Source organism: Dromiciops gliroides, chromosome 3 (genome assembly GCF_019393635.1).
Source record: "Dromiciops gliroides isolate mDroGli1 chromosome 3, mDroGli1.pri, whole genome shotgun sequence".
Lineage (NCBI taxonomy): Eukaryota > Metazoa > Chordata > Mammalia > Microbiotheria > Microbiotheriidae > Dromiciops > Dromiciops gliroides.
The window spans coordinates 25,771,966-25,789,036 of NC_057863.1; the positions used below are offsets into that span (position 1 = coordinate 25,771,966).

The following is a 17,071-nucleotide window of genomic DNA, read 5'->3' on the forward strand; positions in this document are numbered from 1 at the left end:
ACTTTGGAAAGAGTAATCTTATCAATGAAATAACAGCTCCCTCGAAGTACAGTTTCTGGTTAATGGTTTGCATTTACATTAGCTTAGTTTATGAAATTTATAGATAGGAACTTTATCCAAACTTTCACTGTTGTACTTTGTAACTCTCAAGGAAATGTTCAGGAATAATAAAACTAGTGAAATACAATTAAGGAAGGTTTTGATGTAGTTTATTGGCCAAAAAACTTGTCATAGATCTCATTTCATGATATTTAACTCCATATTCAACAGCAGGAATCAGTACTACAGAATAATTAATAAAATTACATGTCAAAGCTTATATTCATCTTTTCCATAATCTTTTGACTCACCTGAAAATTTATAAGACAAATAAGGAAATGTTCTGGATACCTCCTTATTTTTTTTATTCCAATTCTATCACTCACATCATGGCAAACAAGACTGTGTCATTAGACATCTGTAGTACGAATGAGTTTATATATAATCTGATAATTGATCTATAACTAAAGTATTCTCCTAAAGGTAATAACTAAAAGCCAAACAATCAGGTTTATGCTCCCTTGATGCATCTACCACTAGTTTTGTTTTGTTTTACCTCTCCCATAGACATCACTGTGACAAAATGAAAATATTATCATAAACATTTTGTTTTCATCATCATCAGTCTTGTTATTGCTGATAATGAAACAAACCTACCTAAAATTTCTACACTTATTCTCAAAAATATCATCATGAAAATAGGTTCGCTTTTCTTATTAATGTATCATCTTGGCTAAGACAGTATTAAAAATGTGGTACAGGACTGTTAGGTGGCACAGTAGATAATGGAATATCCCTGGATTCAGGAGGACCTGAGTTAAAATACGACCTCAGGACCTTGACACTTACTAACTGTGTGACCCTGGGGAAGTCACTTAACCCTCATGGCCCTGCAAAAAACTAAAAACAAAAATAAAAACAAACAAATAAACAAAAGAATATGGTACAGTGTGTGTGCCAAGATAATGGAATGTGGTAGATAATCTCCCTGGCTCTAGCAAAGACTGACTCAAATACCAAACTAGCTTGCTGCTCAGCTAACTCAAAGAGCTGCCCTCACTTCCACTCACCACCTGGGGTCCATAGTTTTTCATTGAGAGTCAGCTGTGCAGTCCCTCTCCAGTTCACTCTAGAAGCTCTCTCACCCCAGAATGAATGTCTCTTCCCTTCCTAGTTCCTCCTCTCTCCCTCCCCCAAAGGGGAGGTCCTTCAAGCTGATTGATTGAGAGTGGTATCTTGCTGACTTCAGTAGTACACAAACGCGTCACTCAGGACTGGCCAGGTGTGGCCTCCATCCAATCACCCTTAAGTGGGTTCTTAGTCAGTTTCTCATTCTCACCCATTTCAAACAATACTAAGTCAATCAGGTGGGGCCCCTGGGCATCTGCCAAATTCCATTATTTTCTCACAAAGGTAACACTGCTTTAAATCTGTGAGTCCATAAAAGGTCTGTGAGACAATTATATATTCCTTATAAACTCCTATAATTGTATTCCATTTGTGTTCCTATACTTGTGTCTCAGTATTTTCTAGAAGTAGTTCTCAACAAGAAGAGTTTTCCCTTAATAATAATAAAAACCCCAATGTCACATGATATTTTATCCATCCCTTGCATATTGACTGATATTTGCCAGGATATTCTGTTTGAGGTGAGACTTAAAAGTATGCAAATGGGTTTGCTCTGTAAGGGACAACGGGGAAAAGAGGACCATGGAGCAATACTTGTAGAATGCCTTTTTATGAATCACAAGGAAAAAAGAGTGTAAATATGATCAAAACTGTGCTACGCACCTTTTTATCAGGTCACGGCAAGACTTAATCTATCCAGATTCATATGACAAACCATATTATAACAACCTCTGCTTCACTCATTGAAAAGTAATTTTTGGTCAGTCCACAAGTACTCTGTTTATGATATAATAACAGCTAGATACTAAGAAGCAGGACTTTTTCACATGATAGGACACCACTTTGACTACTGTTGACATGTAGGATGTAACAAGACTACTGAAATCATTCAGAAGTTAAAAAAAGCATTTGGTGTATATAGTATTTATTTCTTAGTTTTTGGTGATTGCAATCAATTCAGGGCTGCGGGGGTTTTTAATTTGGAAATGAGCTACTGTGTTCATTGGACCATTTGTAAAATAATGAGATGAAAGAGCCAAAGTTCTAGAAGGTGATAGACTAGTGGAGGTGTTGTTCTTGGAGCTAAGTCACCTAAGTGCATGTCAGGGAGGGGCTTCCATCTACTCATTTGACTACAAACTCCTCTCTGCTTATCAGTTCCTTCATCTTACAGATGAGGGGATTTGACTTGAACATCTTTAAGATCCCTTCCAGATCTGGTATTCTAAGAATCAAACAATCACAATTGGTGTGCCAATTAATACCTTTCTCTTAAAATAAACATGTAATATTTTGTAGTAGCAATTGCTAAGTAGAACTTTGGAGGCTTGAAAAGATCAGGGAGCTCTGCAAGGTGTCATATTTCTTCCTAGGAACTTCTTTGTGCATTGGGTAAGTTAATTGTATATGGTCCTGATTCCAGTTCTAAATATGTTATCCTATGTATAGAATAGAAACAGAACAATTGACCTAGAACTTTTGAAAAATTTACAGATTGACTGAATCTAAAAAGTGGAATAATCCTTGGAAATGATTTAGTCCAACCCAGATATAAAGAAGAATCACATCTTCCCCGTCGTTATATAATAATCATCCAGCCTTTTTAATCACAGAAAGTTTCATTTCTTGAGAAGAGGATCACCTCTCTGTAGTCAATGGTCAACACCCTTTCATCATCCTCCGTGAAGGTTCCTGTCATTTCAAGTTGTGGAAAATACAGGGAAATTGAATGTAAGGGCTATTTTGTCTGCATTAGGGTGAGCTCATGATTCAGTGCTATACTCCAATTATATATCTTCCACATAGAGAATATTTTTCAAAAAGGACATGAAGATACTGATGATGGACAAACTGAATAGCACAAATTCAGAAAGTATTTATTGAATACCTGCCTACAATGTCCACTTGTGAAAAAATATCTAGTGGAATTACTCGTAGATCTGATCTTGCCCCATGCCCTTCAATATTTGTTATGAATAACTTCAATAAATGAAAGAATGCATAGATGGCATGCCAATCAAAGGTACTGATGGCATAAATCTGGCAAGAGTGGCGAAGCAGTATCTAAAAGACTACTACAGTTGAAAAGTCTGGGCCATCTCTAGTAACATAAAATGTAGACCAATGGATCAATGAATCAGAAAAGAAATTCATGCATATGGTCCCTCTAATGACACAGATTAAAACATACATACAAAAAATGTATGTGTATGCATATGCATATGCACATATATGTATATGCATAGCTATCTGTATAATATTTTTATGTCTATGATGTATATGTATATGTGTGTGCCCATCAAATGCACTTCTTATTTATGCTCTCCCATATGTTTTCCAGAGCTAAATGTATTCATTATACTAGTTGATTACCAAATATCTATCTCAGAAATACAGAATGGTAGAGGCATAGAACGGGATGTTGCATTAAAAATATCTTTGAATTTTAGTATTTTTTTCAATATAAATTTATCACAACAGATTTAACTGTGTAATAAACATGGATAGGTAAAGACGGGAAATATGAGAAGCTCCTCTTTACTACAGAATAGGAAAATTCATACATTTACATAGTGATATTATTGAATCTGTTTAGTTCTCGTTTTGCTTTGGTTTTGCCTGAAGAAGTTTGTTCAATTTCTCTGTCTCTGTCTGTCTATCTTTATCTTTCTGCGCGTTTGTATGTGTGTGTGTGTGTGTGTGTGTGTGTGTGTGTGTGTGTGTGTGTGTGTGTGAGATGATGATCATGACAAGGAGGAAACCTACAGTGTATACCTGGATCATGAAAACAACAGTGTCTGTGCATGGTGGGGGGAACCAGTTTGAAAAGTCAGATGTTAGTTCACTGTTCCCATTTGATGGATAATTATTTTGCTTAACTAATTCTATTACTGGAATGAGATTTCCCATTTAATACACACTTTATCTTAATATTTAGATAATTAGTTTTTTAAACTAAATTATATTTATTTATTGTTACATTTTAAGTTCTAAATTGTCTTTCTTCACTTCCTCCCCACCTCACACTAGAGAAGTATTAGGTTTTTCTAGGTACCGGTACTAATTACTGAAAATCAAATTCCATTTCTTGCCTCCCTCAATACTTTTTGGCCATTTCTTCCTAAACATATTATCATGCCATACATATTTGACTTTCCTCTGTTCATACTAATTTACTTCTTGAGTTTATATACCCTTTTCACTATCAGGGGAAAAATTATAAACCCAATGGTCATTTTGAGGCTCTTAATTTAGGAGCTTGTCAGTTTCACAAAGCTCTTTTTGTAAAGAGGTTTTAAAAGTATGCCTCCTACTTTGACTTCACATATAGAAGGATAAGCTGATGAAAAATAAATGGAACCCACAAATGAAAAAAAAAATTATTCTTTTGAATCTTTTGAAATGCTTTGACTTTTCTTGATGCTGAGTGAATATTTGCTGAATTAGATATTTGTGCTGGATTTGGATTTAGCAAGATCCTACCTCAAATCCTAGCTCAGTCATTTACTTACTATTTATGTGGCCCTAAAAATTCATTTTATCTCGATGGGGCTTAGTTTTCTCATGATTAAGGACTATAAAATAAGGGGCTTGGATTTGATGATATCTAAAGGTTAATTCCAGCTCTAAATGTATGATTTTTATGACCACAAGTTTCTAATAGGATATACACCAAATCATTCAGAATTACTGTAGCTTTCATAGCTATAGAAAACCTTTGAATTAATCTAGTCAAACATCCTCATTTGGGATAGGAAACTTGAGGCACAGAGTGGAGCAAATGATTTAGCCACAGTCATACAGAGAATAAGTAGGAGATCTAGCATTTTTAACTCAGAACTAAGAATGCTAAAAGCATATATTGAGTTGGAAGTGACCCTTTTATTCCTACTAGTAATCACATTCTCAACCTCAAAAAGACAACTTACAAATGCTTGTGATAGAGTATGAGGAGAAACAAATAAGATAGTATGGAAGACTGTTCACTTGCCCTATCTCTGCAAAGAAGGACTCATAAAATCCATTATTCAGCACTAATCTCCCTCTTGAGCTCTTCTTCTCCGTTACCAATGAATGAATGAATGCCACCCAATTAGGTGTCCTATAGAAAATTTCAAATTCAACATGTCTCAAGTGGAACTGATTGTCTTCTATCCTAACATTTTCTCTCTCCAAACTTCTCTATCTCTGATAAACACTCCCCTATCTTTCTAATCATAAAGGTTCATGTAATTAATTGTCAATTCTTCATCTTCCCTCTTTTAAGAAAATAAAATTAGTTTTGTGTGATGAGTTATCTTTCTCAATGCCATATTTGTTTGTTTGTCTTTATGTGATAATCAGCAATATTTCCAGGCTTCCCAGTTATTCAATTTTTAAAATTATCGTTCACTGTATTTATGCCTAGAGATTTGACTGGGATGAAAGTCTTCCCTTGAACTTTTCCTTTCCATATCTTATAGCAGCTCCAGAAGCAAAGTTGGGATTATTCATTGTCAGCCAAGGAGGCAAGGTAGTGATTGAAATCATAGAACTAGGAGGTCTCCTGTTATCTGTCTCTTCAACTACCTGACCTTAGTGGTACTGTCACATATGAAGGATAAAGACACAAAATGTTTTATGTAGTAGTGGAAATAGTATCCACAGTATTTAGAGTTGGAGTAAAAATGACAATCATATAACAATCTTGACTTTACAAATCATTTTATTTGAATGTGCCAAACACCCCAGGAAGTAACAAATGCAAAATTTCTTATCCTATTTTATAGATGAGGAAACTAAAACTCAGAGATGCTAATTGATTTATTTATAGCCAGACAAATAGTGCATCTGTCATGGAAACAATAACCTAACCCCACTCTCCAAGCTTCCAAAAGTTAGGCTAGTCCTTTCTTGCAAGGTAATGAAATTAACCTAGATATTCAAATGGTTTGGGGTACTCAGGCTTAAACCATTGATATAGAATCCTACTACCCTACAAAATAGCCAGGATGAGGGTAGCTTGAACTCTCCCTCTAAGTCTTAAGATGCTGGAAATGCAGAATGACCAGGATGTATGGGGCATTCAGGGAGAAAGAGCACCTCTGGAATGAGGGCTTGCTAAGTCTTCTTCGTGTTGCTCATCTAACTTTGGTGTCTATCTTCACCCAACTCTTACCTGGGCTCCAGAAAGCTATAGTATGTGCAATGGCCACAATCCTACCTCACCCCCAACCTTCTCAGCTATTAGGTTAGATCAGGTTGAGGCTAGGCAACAGGCTTCAGCCCTGTTGGTGAGTTAGGGTGATATCTATCACAAGCATGTAAAGACTTTCCCTGGTGGAATGGGAGAATAAGAACAACTTGTTCCATGAGACATGAAAGTGACTAAAGCAGACATTAGAGAGATTTGGGTCAGCCATTGAATTTGCCAAGATCCTGGATCCTGGGCAATCATGAAGAATTTTGTCTTTCCACTGGACTCAGGAAGAGAGAGTGAGGTTGAGGAATTTGAACAACTCTGCCTCCCTTAAATCCAATTCACATGCAAGTCAAGACATCACCAGTGATGTCAATGGTTCTCTTCAGAAATGAAGGATGAAAAACAACAAGCATAAAGACCAACATTAGGAAAGGAGAGAGATTTATTCAGGTGAATCTAGGCTATATCATGGGTGAGCATCTCTCTGTTACTTAGAATATCCTTCTCCTGCAATAGCTAAGTGTCTTCTTGTGTTCTCATTTTTGGCCTAAATTAGCAAGAGATGGATCTGAGTTAGGCTGTGTCCCCCAAATCAGAGCTTCTTGGTTGTTCTTCAAAACTTTGTCTGATAGACATTTGCTTGTGAATTAGATTTTGTCAATTCAAATAGAAAATATAGGCTAGCCCCTGTTGTGTTGCATTATGTTATCTGTGTCTATGCCATGGCCTTAGTTACTCTTTTTATCTCTGCCTTTTCAAGTCATTGCTTCTGATGTTGGCTTAAAATGAGGTGGCATGCCTGTGATTATATGGAAATTAAAGTTTCATCTTTATCATTATCCAATTGTAAGAGTGCTGTCCTGGAGGTCTGGAAATATGAACATTTAGCTTTCACTGCTGGGGCTGATAGTGACCCCATGTATGATCTTTGGCAAATCACTTATCCTAGTTTGTGAAATCAGTGGAGTCGACAAAGTGACCTTTAAGATCCATTTTACCTCTAGGACTCTCTGATTTAATTATACATGGCTAAAATGAGAGGAACATAATATATACTTGTAGTAGAGTACAACCAAAGGTATGGTTTGGAAAAAATATCCTGTTGCTAATTATCTCACTCTACTATTCTTTGTATACTTTCCATTCCTGTCTTGTGAATGACTCATAAACATATTGGTGTAATCTCTTGAACTATGTTTCTGAATGGATGCAGGTTTACAATTCAATTTAATTCAACAAGCGTTTGTGAAGGGTATGCCTTGTTCAAATCAGAGGGCTACATGTTGGAGATATAAAATTCCTTCAAAGAATTCACATGTTATGTAGGGGGTAGGGAAGAATAGAGGTAAATGGGGAACAACATGAATACCAGTAAATAAGTAGAATAGTTTTTCAGGTCACACAAATGCAAGGATGATTTAAGAGAATGAAGTACCCCAGACACCACACTAAATACATAAGAACTAATATTTACAGATACCTAAAGATTTACAAAGGTCTTTCCTCAGAACAACTCTATGCAGTACAAAAAATACTTTCACTGTTCTTAAAACGTGGAAACTAAGATCCACAGAAACAAAGTGACTCATGCTATTCCCAAGGCTAATGTTTCAGAGACAGAAGTAAAACCTTGATTCCTTCCTTCCTTCCTTCCTTCCTTCCTTCCTTCCTTCTTATTCTTCCTTCCTCTCCTTTCTCTCCACCTCCTCTTTCTTCATCTTTATCATTAAAGGATTTAATTAATGTAAGGAATTAATTGTGATTTGGGGTTTCCATGACCACATCTTTGCTTCATTATGTTCAGACCAAAAAGACATAATCTTGAAAAGCTATGCCACATTAGTGTCCAGAAGCTGGCTGGCTTGCAGCTGTAGAGCTGCCTGTTATTTCTGTCAATCAAAGCTACCAGCAAATTAGCTTGGGGCTGTGTTTTTGTGGACCGCCTTGTTTCTCTTTTTGCAGGAGGTTTCCAGAGGAAGCCCGGGAGGAGAGCACTCATTTTGGGTTTTTGTTTTGTTTTGTTTTTTCCCCGGGAGTGACTGCACAGTGGATTCTCCTTGGAGCTGCAGATTCCAGGTGGTGGTGAGTGTGTTGTTGAAGCAATGCTAGCTCTTTGGGGCTAGCTGAGCTGGAGGCAGGTTTGGGGTGCTTAGGGCCTTTTTACCCTAGAGATTTAGATATATTTTCCCTTTCTCTACCCCCTTTCTCATTGTCCCTGGATCTATTAACTTTACCTGTGTTGTAGATTTGTCCCCATTAATAAAACCTGTTTTGTTTGTTGAAAAGAGTCTGTTAATCTCCTTTCTTACTTCAGTATTACAATGAGCCACCCAATTAACTCTCCCCATACTAAATTTGGCCCTTATACATCTTTTTTCCTCCCATAATCCTCTGTTGAGACAAGCAATGATATGCATTCTACCTACATTGCTCAGGGGTACATATCACAGTAATTTTTCAGAGGTACCCTGCCTGTATTTCCAGGGACTGATACCCTAATTCTCCTATATTCCTGAACATTATTTTCCCATCTACTAACTATAATACATTAAATAATAAACATCTCACTATAAACCTATGGATGTTAAAAGGCATCCTATTGTTGTCCCTCTTTTATTGTTCATTTTTAAGAATGAGGTCAAATGTGTACTCAAAGAGAATTCACCCTCATAGGAAGATTTACTTTCTTCAGTGGGGCACCCCAGGACCTTTTAGTAGAAAGCCAAATAAATTCCTTTTATTAACAGCAAACATACACATTAAGCTCTGAGAATTTATACACTATGGACTAGTAAGGGAACAATATGCACACACAGAAACTCCACCTTAAAATGCCCACTTTTGTTGAGGTGGTAATTAACTCTGAGTTATTTTAAGGGAAAGGAAGGCTCTTATACACCCAATCAATATCAATCTAAAATTGAAGAAGGATATGGGGTGTTGAGTGAGTCAGATTTTGAAGGAATCCCAAATGCAATGAAATAACTAATAATATTCTAATAGTCTGACAGGTTTGTACAATCCCTTTCTCTTCAGTTCCTAAAGAGTTCCCTTTCAATCAATCTATTGATCAACAAAAAAACCTAACTTGCTATGTGCAAGGCATTGTGGTAAGCTCTAGAGATGCGAAAATGAAAATGATATATTCCTTGTCCTTAAGAAGCTTACATTTTTAAGGGGATACAATTTGTGTATATATAAGTAGGTACAAAATAGCAATACTTGCTTAGTTCAAAATAATTCTGAGCAAGAAGAGACATCATTATTGACTGGGTTCACTGGGAAGAATGGCCCCTGTTTTACTCTGTTTTTTTGGGTTTTTTTGGTGGGGCAATGAGAGTTAAGTGACTTACCCAGGGTCACACAGCTAGTAAGTGCCAAGTGTCTGAGGCCAGATTTGAATTCAGGTCCTCCTGAATCCAGGGCCAGTGCTTTATCCACTATAGCACCACCTACCTGCCCCTCTGCTTCACCTTTTTAAAAGGTATGTACAACATTGACCCATCTCTAAGATTTAGGTTTTTCTCCTGTATTTTACAATAGAAAGGGATCTAGGTCTGAACTCTTGTTTCTCCCTTTGACAATTCCTGGCCATCCTTGCCTGATAGGTGGGATAATGGAAAATGGCCAGGACTGGGAGTATTGAATTAGTGAGTTTGAATCTTGACTCAGACACTTGTTAGATGTATGACTGGGCAAGTGATGAAACTTCTCTCAATGTCAATTCCTCATGTGTAAAATGTGGATAATTCTAACACTTACCTATCAGGGTTGTTGTGAATGTACAATTAGATAATATTTGTAAAGTGCTTTGTAAACCTTCAAGGGCTATAAAAACTAACTGTATTTAGATATGAGAAGCAACTGGTATAGCAGATGACAGCAGGATTCAGGAACAGCCAAGAATGGTTAAGTATCATTCTTTTAACTTCCACTTGGTTAATGTCAATTGACATGTTTTAGTTAGTCAACAGTCGTCTCTGAAACTCTTCAAGAGGAATTAAACATAATCTCATAATGTCCCTGAAATTCTCACAATTCTCCAATATAAAATATACTTCTAGAACTCTGTTTCAGTTATAATGATTAAAAAAACTGACAGACACATAAATTAATTTCCTTTAAATATATTTTATAATATTAATTATATTATATAGGAAAAAACAAGTTTATAAGATTAAAAATTGGACACATTAATTGAAATCGTAGATTAGTCCTTTCCTTTGAAAATTGAAGTTCACATTTGGTTCTCATGTCCTCCAAGTAATTTCTATGTTGTTCTCCAAGATGATATTTTTGTCACTAAGACGGATTTCTAATATCTAGAAAGGTTAAAAAAAATATTCAACTTTAATATTCATTCAGACTTTACATTCCTAGATTGTCATGATGATCAATAATACCATCAAAATATATAAATTCACCTTTTTGAGGAAGCAAAGTTTGTTAGAGCTGGAAGGGGCAGTAATAATATTCTAGCCTCAAGTTTCTTAAACTGTGGGTCATAACTCTATATGGGGTCATGTAACTGAATGGGGGGCAGTGTTGCAAAAAATTTGGCAACAATAAAAGGGTATATATGCCTATTTTATATACTTATATACACAGAGTCACATAAAAATTTCTTGGGGAAAAAGTGGTTATGAGTGGAAAAAGTTTAAGAAACCCTGTTCTGGTCCAACCCCTTTGTGAGAAAAGAATTATTAATAATGAATTTCTAGGAGAAACCCAGACTTCTTAGTGTTAGCTGCTCTCTCCCCTTCCCCAGAAACCAACCTGAGATGAGCCTCCAACTTAAAAAAAAAAAGAATGCAGATGGACATTTTTGATTATCAAGGTCAGGAAGCACACCTACATGGTTGGGATTGGATCTCTAGACCCCCCCCCCCCAGGTAATGTCAATCAAAGGAGCAGGATGATGCTAACCAATTAGCTTAGATCAATGTGTGGCAACCTGCCTCTACCAAAAAGAGGATAAAAATCCCTGAGGAGATGAGGGTCACTCTCTGACTCTTACTCTTGGCCCACTCTCCCCCTGTGGCCCCCTTCCTGGGATTCTGACTCCATGCTAGGTATGTGATTACTTAGGCCTTTAACTAACAGGGAAGTCAGGCAGACACATGGTCAATACTTTATTAATATGTGATCCTAATAACAAATGCTTACTGCTAAAACTGGCAATAACCTTTAATTTATAAGTAGCAATATTTTAGAAAATCCCAGCCTAGTCCCACAATATTTTAAATAACACAACTTCTTTGTTACAGATGAAGAAAGAAAAGACCTGGAGGAAGAGACTTGCCTAAAACTACAAAGGTAGTTTGTAGAATAAACAGAATGTCCTTAAGATAAAGGTGGTGGACTCAATGACATTGAAGATCCCCTAGAGCTCTAAAGAAGTGATTTAATCTTTGAAAATCCCCTAAAGGGATGAGAAAAGAGTAAAAGGAGAGTAATTTGTAATAAGTGGTAATACACAAGGCACCAACTTTCTCACAAGTAGCACATTCTTATTATTAGTGCTTTCTCCACTGTTCTAGAACAGTGAATATGAATGACACTACTTCTCTTCGCAGCCAATTATTCTTTTGAGATAGCTCTATAAAAGGTGTTTGTTTTTTTCTTTCATAAAACCTAAATGTCCCACCCTGCTACTTGCATCTTTTCCTTCTAATTCTATGCTTTGGGGAGAAGAACAAGTCTAATCCCTCTTCCACCTGAAAAACTTCAAGTACTTAAAAGTTAAATAGTCTACATTGGAGTCAGGATTTTTTTAAGAGGATTGATCACTTAAACCTACTACTATTTTTCCTAATCAAAGGCTATTTCCAGCAACAAACTTATTTTGGAAAAAAGAAAGAAGAAAAGAATTCAATGGGAGAGAAGAGGAGAGAAAAAAGGAAAGAAGAAAAAGAGGGGAGGAAATTTTTCAAAGCAATAATATTTTTCATCAGCCCAAATTTACTTCTTTTATTTTAGAAAACATGAAAACACCAGGTTTAAAAGAATTTATATATAATAGGAATCTTCATTCAGATCTTACCCCATTGTTTGCGTCATTATTAAAGTTGACACTTTCAGTCACGCCATTGTATGTGAGTTGAACACTTGAAACTGAAGACTTGTCTTTTCCCCATACTTTGATATATCCAAGCCTCAGCTCATCGGGGTTTGAATACCCCCGATATAAGACAGTACTTGTCAGAGTAGTCTGAAAAGTTATAGAAGAAAGACAATATTTAAGTTGAAATAATTTTACCACATGCTAGACCACAAAGAATAGCTATATACACTAGAATACACACACACACACACACACACACACACACATATATATCACTAGAGTTAGAAGTCACCAGGATGCATTAAATAGAAAAGAGGTACATTTATTTGTTCTCTCACCCGTGGAATTTGTAACATGGATGTCTATTAACTTGAAAAAGAAGTACCTCACCTATTGCAAAAATTAGTTAAAATATACACTTTTGGGGGGCAGCTAGGTGGCACAGTGGATAGAGCACCAGCCCTGGAGTCAGGAGGACCTGAGTTCAAAGGAAGTCTCAGACCCTTGACACTTACTAGCTGTGTGACTCTGGGCAAATCACTTAATCCTCATTGACCAGCCAAGCAAAAAAGAAAAGAAAAAAATATGCTTTTCACCAAAAGAAAAAAAAATTGACAGTTTTAGGATGATTCTTACCTGATTTAACCTAAACTGTACTGACAGGTATTGGCCTCTTTCGTAAGTATCTATTAAAAAAGAAAGAAAGAAAACATTTTTATAGAAAAGTGTGAAAGAATGTGAAAATATTTTGTTCTCCCCCCCCTCCCCCAATCCCTTAGGAATTACTTGAAAGAGCTAAAAATCCACATGGATACACTTTTCCAGCAAAGCATAGAGGATAAACTGCTGGACATGGGAATTAAGGGGAAATTCTATGAATCTCAGCTCTAATACCGACTAACTATATGGTTATGGCAAACACTTAGCTTCTCTTAGACTCAGTTTTCTCATCTGCAAAATAAGGGTAATAGACCTGTAGTAAATACCAGTATGAAATTGTTGTGAGGCTCAAAGCATGCAAAAACACTCTGTCAAACATTTTACAAAATTGCAAGTACTAAATAAACATGAGCTGTTATTCTTTGGGGGGTTAATTACATTTTTCTTGTATATACTTAAGAAGTAGAATGATAGAGATCATTAAATTGAGCTCTTACTGCCTGGATGAAAGAACAAACCTTATCTGGACCACATTCCCTACCACACATTATAAACACACACACACACACACGTATGTCTATACATATATATGTAGGTATGCACATATGTAAACATACATATCCATACTCATGCATGCATGAGTATATATGCATGTATGCATACACACAATTGAGATGAAGGTGAGAGGCTCACTTTTTTTCTTGCAAGTTTTGCCAAATTTCGATCCCTATACATGAATCAGTATGCTCTGGACTATGTTGTCTATACCACAACCTTGGGTGATCATGTGATGCTACCTCACTCCAGCACACACAACATTGGTCAAGGAAGGTAGCCAATGGTTTGGCCCCATTGTGAGAGCAAATAGCACAGTTACTTCGAGAGGAAGCTCACGTTATAGCTTACCACCTGAGATATAGATGAGCTTCTACCTTACCTAAAAAGCTAAGGAATAAGGGCAGAGGAGGAGAAAAATAATTAGCACTCTGGCAATATTGGACATAGTGATTTGCTACTATCCAGTAACAAAATCAGACTCACCAATGCTTTCTCCATCATCCCAGAACAATGAACCTCTTGCCGTTCGGTCATCATCCACAGCAACAATGAGCCCCATGTAATTTTTTCGACTGTAAGAAAATCATTTTCAAAATGGTCAATTATAATTATTTCACAGAGAGTGATAAAAATATGACTATCTGAAACATATAAATAAGGAATATTTAACTTGTCTCCCACTATATCCCATATCCAATGAATCATAATTTTTTTTTTTTAAAAGGACACTGGTTAGTAAAGCTTGAGTCTAATTTGAGGAATGGCTTTTGTATACAAATACAAGCAAATAGTTTTATTATATCTCCAGTCTCATCTTTTCCCCAAACTATCTTCCTTTCATGCTACCCCTCTTCTCCAAATCATATTATTAAATTTGGCCTTCTACAATAACAGGGAAGCTATGGTTTAGGAGGAAGATTCTATTTTAGAGACATAGAGTTTAACCTGTCTACTGGAAATCTAATTGAAAATGTCCAAAAGGCAGCTGGAGATCCAAAAATAAACACACACACACAAATGCATACACACACGTGTGTATACATACATGCATGTGTAAATGTATATAGTCATTAATACATGTTATACATACTGTCTACATGCATGTGTACGTATTCCAGTCTACTGCCCCCAGGTTAACCACGCCTGATTTAGAAATATTGCTCACAAGAAGCTCCGTGTATGTTCTATTACATATAGAGCACATAAAGTATTTCATATCTATTTTAAAAATTGAGAGATTCCTGTTTCAATATGAGACATCCCATCATTACCCATCACGGATCTGAAATCCAGTATTTCTCATTTTACTTTCCTTACCTATAAAACGTAGTCTGGGCAGGCTCCTGACAAGGAAGAATATGACCACCCCGTACATGAAGGTTGATTTTATCTAGAGGAGCATCAAAATCTGTATATTGCTTCCTAATTCCAATATCTAGCCCCTAAAAAGAAGAGATTGAGGCAAAATATTAGGAAGAAGAACTGAAACCATAGGTAATACTTGCAGGAATCTATCACACATGCATATTTTTATATAAAGATAAATTTAAACTTAAAATAAATACATCTTCAAAGAACATTTAATAACCTTGAATAAATACGTCAATTTTAAATAGGGGAAGAGAGTAATTTAATGTTTTCTAAGCTCCCTAAAAACAAATCTCATTATATAATCAAATTCCATATATAGTTCAAGATATTTAACATATGGTTCAATATATTCAATTTATAGTTGAATTTAATATATTTTCAACAGTAAGTGGAAGTAATATAGCACTTTGAGATTAGCAAAGTACTTATCTCACTATTTTCCAGGCCCTAGAATAGTATTCTGTATATAATTAATGGATTTATTTTATTATGAGTTAGCCTTATATCTAGATCTGTGGATTTCACATGCAGAAAAAGTGAGTGGGAATTCGGCAGCGATAGAGATTGCCTCTGACATGAAAATGGGATTTTCTTCCCCCTTAAGATTATTCTTTATCTCTATTCAATGTATGTGACATAATGTGATCTAGGTTTGGTTTCATGAACCATATGAAACCAAGGCAACAGTTAGATTATCCAAAAAAAAAAAACAAAAAAAAAACCTCAAAGCAGGTCCACTATCACCTTATTTCTATCTATGCAAGTTAGTTCCCAGGATGTTCACCCACTCAAGCCTATGTGTACCAGGATGCTCCTTTCCTCTGGTTATGTTAGATGCTTTCTAAAGTGCATTTTGAAAGGGAAAGTACATTCTTCATCTCTTACCGTGTGGTAATCAAACCAGCGGGCATCAGGCACATATGCACGTACGCTTCTGAGACCCTGAAGATTAAAACAGATGAGCATCAAACACGATTTGGTTTTAAATACCCATGAAACAAAGAGTGATATTCCAGTACTTACAGGCTCCAAAACTGGGCTGACCAAAAAGCCTGAGCCCCAGAGAAACTGCTTGAAGATTTCCCAGGTTTCCTTATCATCAAAGAACCTTGAAATGGTAAACATATGATCAGTTGTCATATGTATGAATACAACAAATTAAGATAATTGATAGAAAAGGAACATACCATATTTGACAGATCATAGATAATTTACATGTACACATACATACACAAAAAATAAAGGAGCATGTTATACACAGTACATATTAAGTTGTGTTTCATTTCTTTACTATACAAATATTATTACAAGGAACTGTTCCTCTCAGATAAAAACCTAGTGAATACTAGCTTCATTTTCAGGCTTTTTAAATAAACATTAGTAGATAAACATATTACTGTGTTTCCCCTTTTAAATGCTTACAACAGTTACAGTTTTATAGTTTAAATTAAGCCCTTTAAAAATATGATATCAGGTGGTGCTGTGGATAGAGCATGGGACCTGGATTCAGGAAGACCTGAGTTCAAACCCAGTCTCAGACACTTGAAACTTACTAGCTCTGTGACCCTGGGCAAGTCACTTAACCTTCATTGCCCTCCCCCCCCCAAAAAAAAATCTATCACAGGTTTGTAAGAGACAAGGTAAAAATAATATGGTGGCCCTGTCCTTAGAAATATACATTTGGTAGAGGGATTCAATCCTAAGTAGGGATATGTCAACACAAAAAATGATAATTTTTAGCACCTGAATTCTATTTGCATTAAGGTTTTTCATCCCATTTTTTTAAATGGCTTGAATCTCAGCATAAACAATGATTTTTTTTGAAGGGTCAGCGAAGGTTAAGTGACTTGCCCAGGGTCACGCAGCTAGTAAGTGTCAAGTGTCTGAGGCCAGATTTGAACTCATGTCCTCCTGAATCCAGCACCAGTTCTTAATCCACTGTGCCACCTAGCTGCCCCCTACAATGATTTTTTTTGTTTTGTTTTGTTTTGTTTTTGTTTTTTTTGTTTTTTAGTGAGGCAATTGGGGTTAAGTGACTTGCCCAGGGTCACACAGCTAGTAAGTGTTAA

At 36.1% G+C, this 17,071-nt stretch overlaps 1 protein-coding gene across 1 annotated transcript in view; it reads right to left on the reverse strand.

Annotated features, from left to right (window-relative positions):
• Window positions 1-10,538: 10,538 nt before the first annotated feature.
• Window positions 10,539-17,071, reverse strand: part of SI (sucrase-isomaltase) — an 88,386-nt gene continuing 81,853 nt past the window's right edge. The window contains exons 41-47 of the mRNA XM_043995734.1: window positions 16,026-16,110; window positions 15,888-15,944; window positions 14,949-15,073; window positions 14,115-14,203; window positions 13,050-13,099; window positions 12,393-12,560; window positions 10,539-10,671 (exon numbers count right to left, since the gene is read on the reverse strand). Of these exons, the coding sequence (XP_043851669.1) occupies window positions 10,600-10,671; window positions 12,393-12,560; window positions 13,050-13,099; window positions 14,115-14,203; window positions 14,949-15,073; window positions 15,888-15,944; window positions 16,026-16,110 (646 nt within the window). The 3' untranslated portion in view covers window positions 10,539-10,599. The remainder of the gene's footprint in view (window positions 10,672-12,392; window positions 12,561-13,049; window positions 13,100-14,114; window positions 14,204-14,948; window positions 15,074-15,887; window positions 15,945-16,025; window positions 16,111-17,071) is intronic.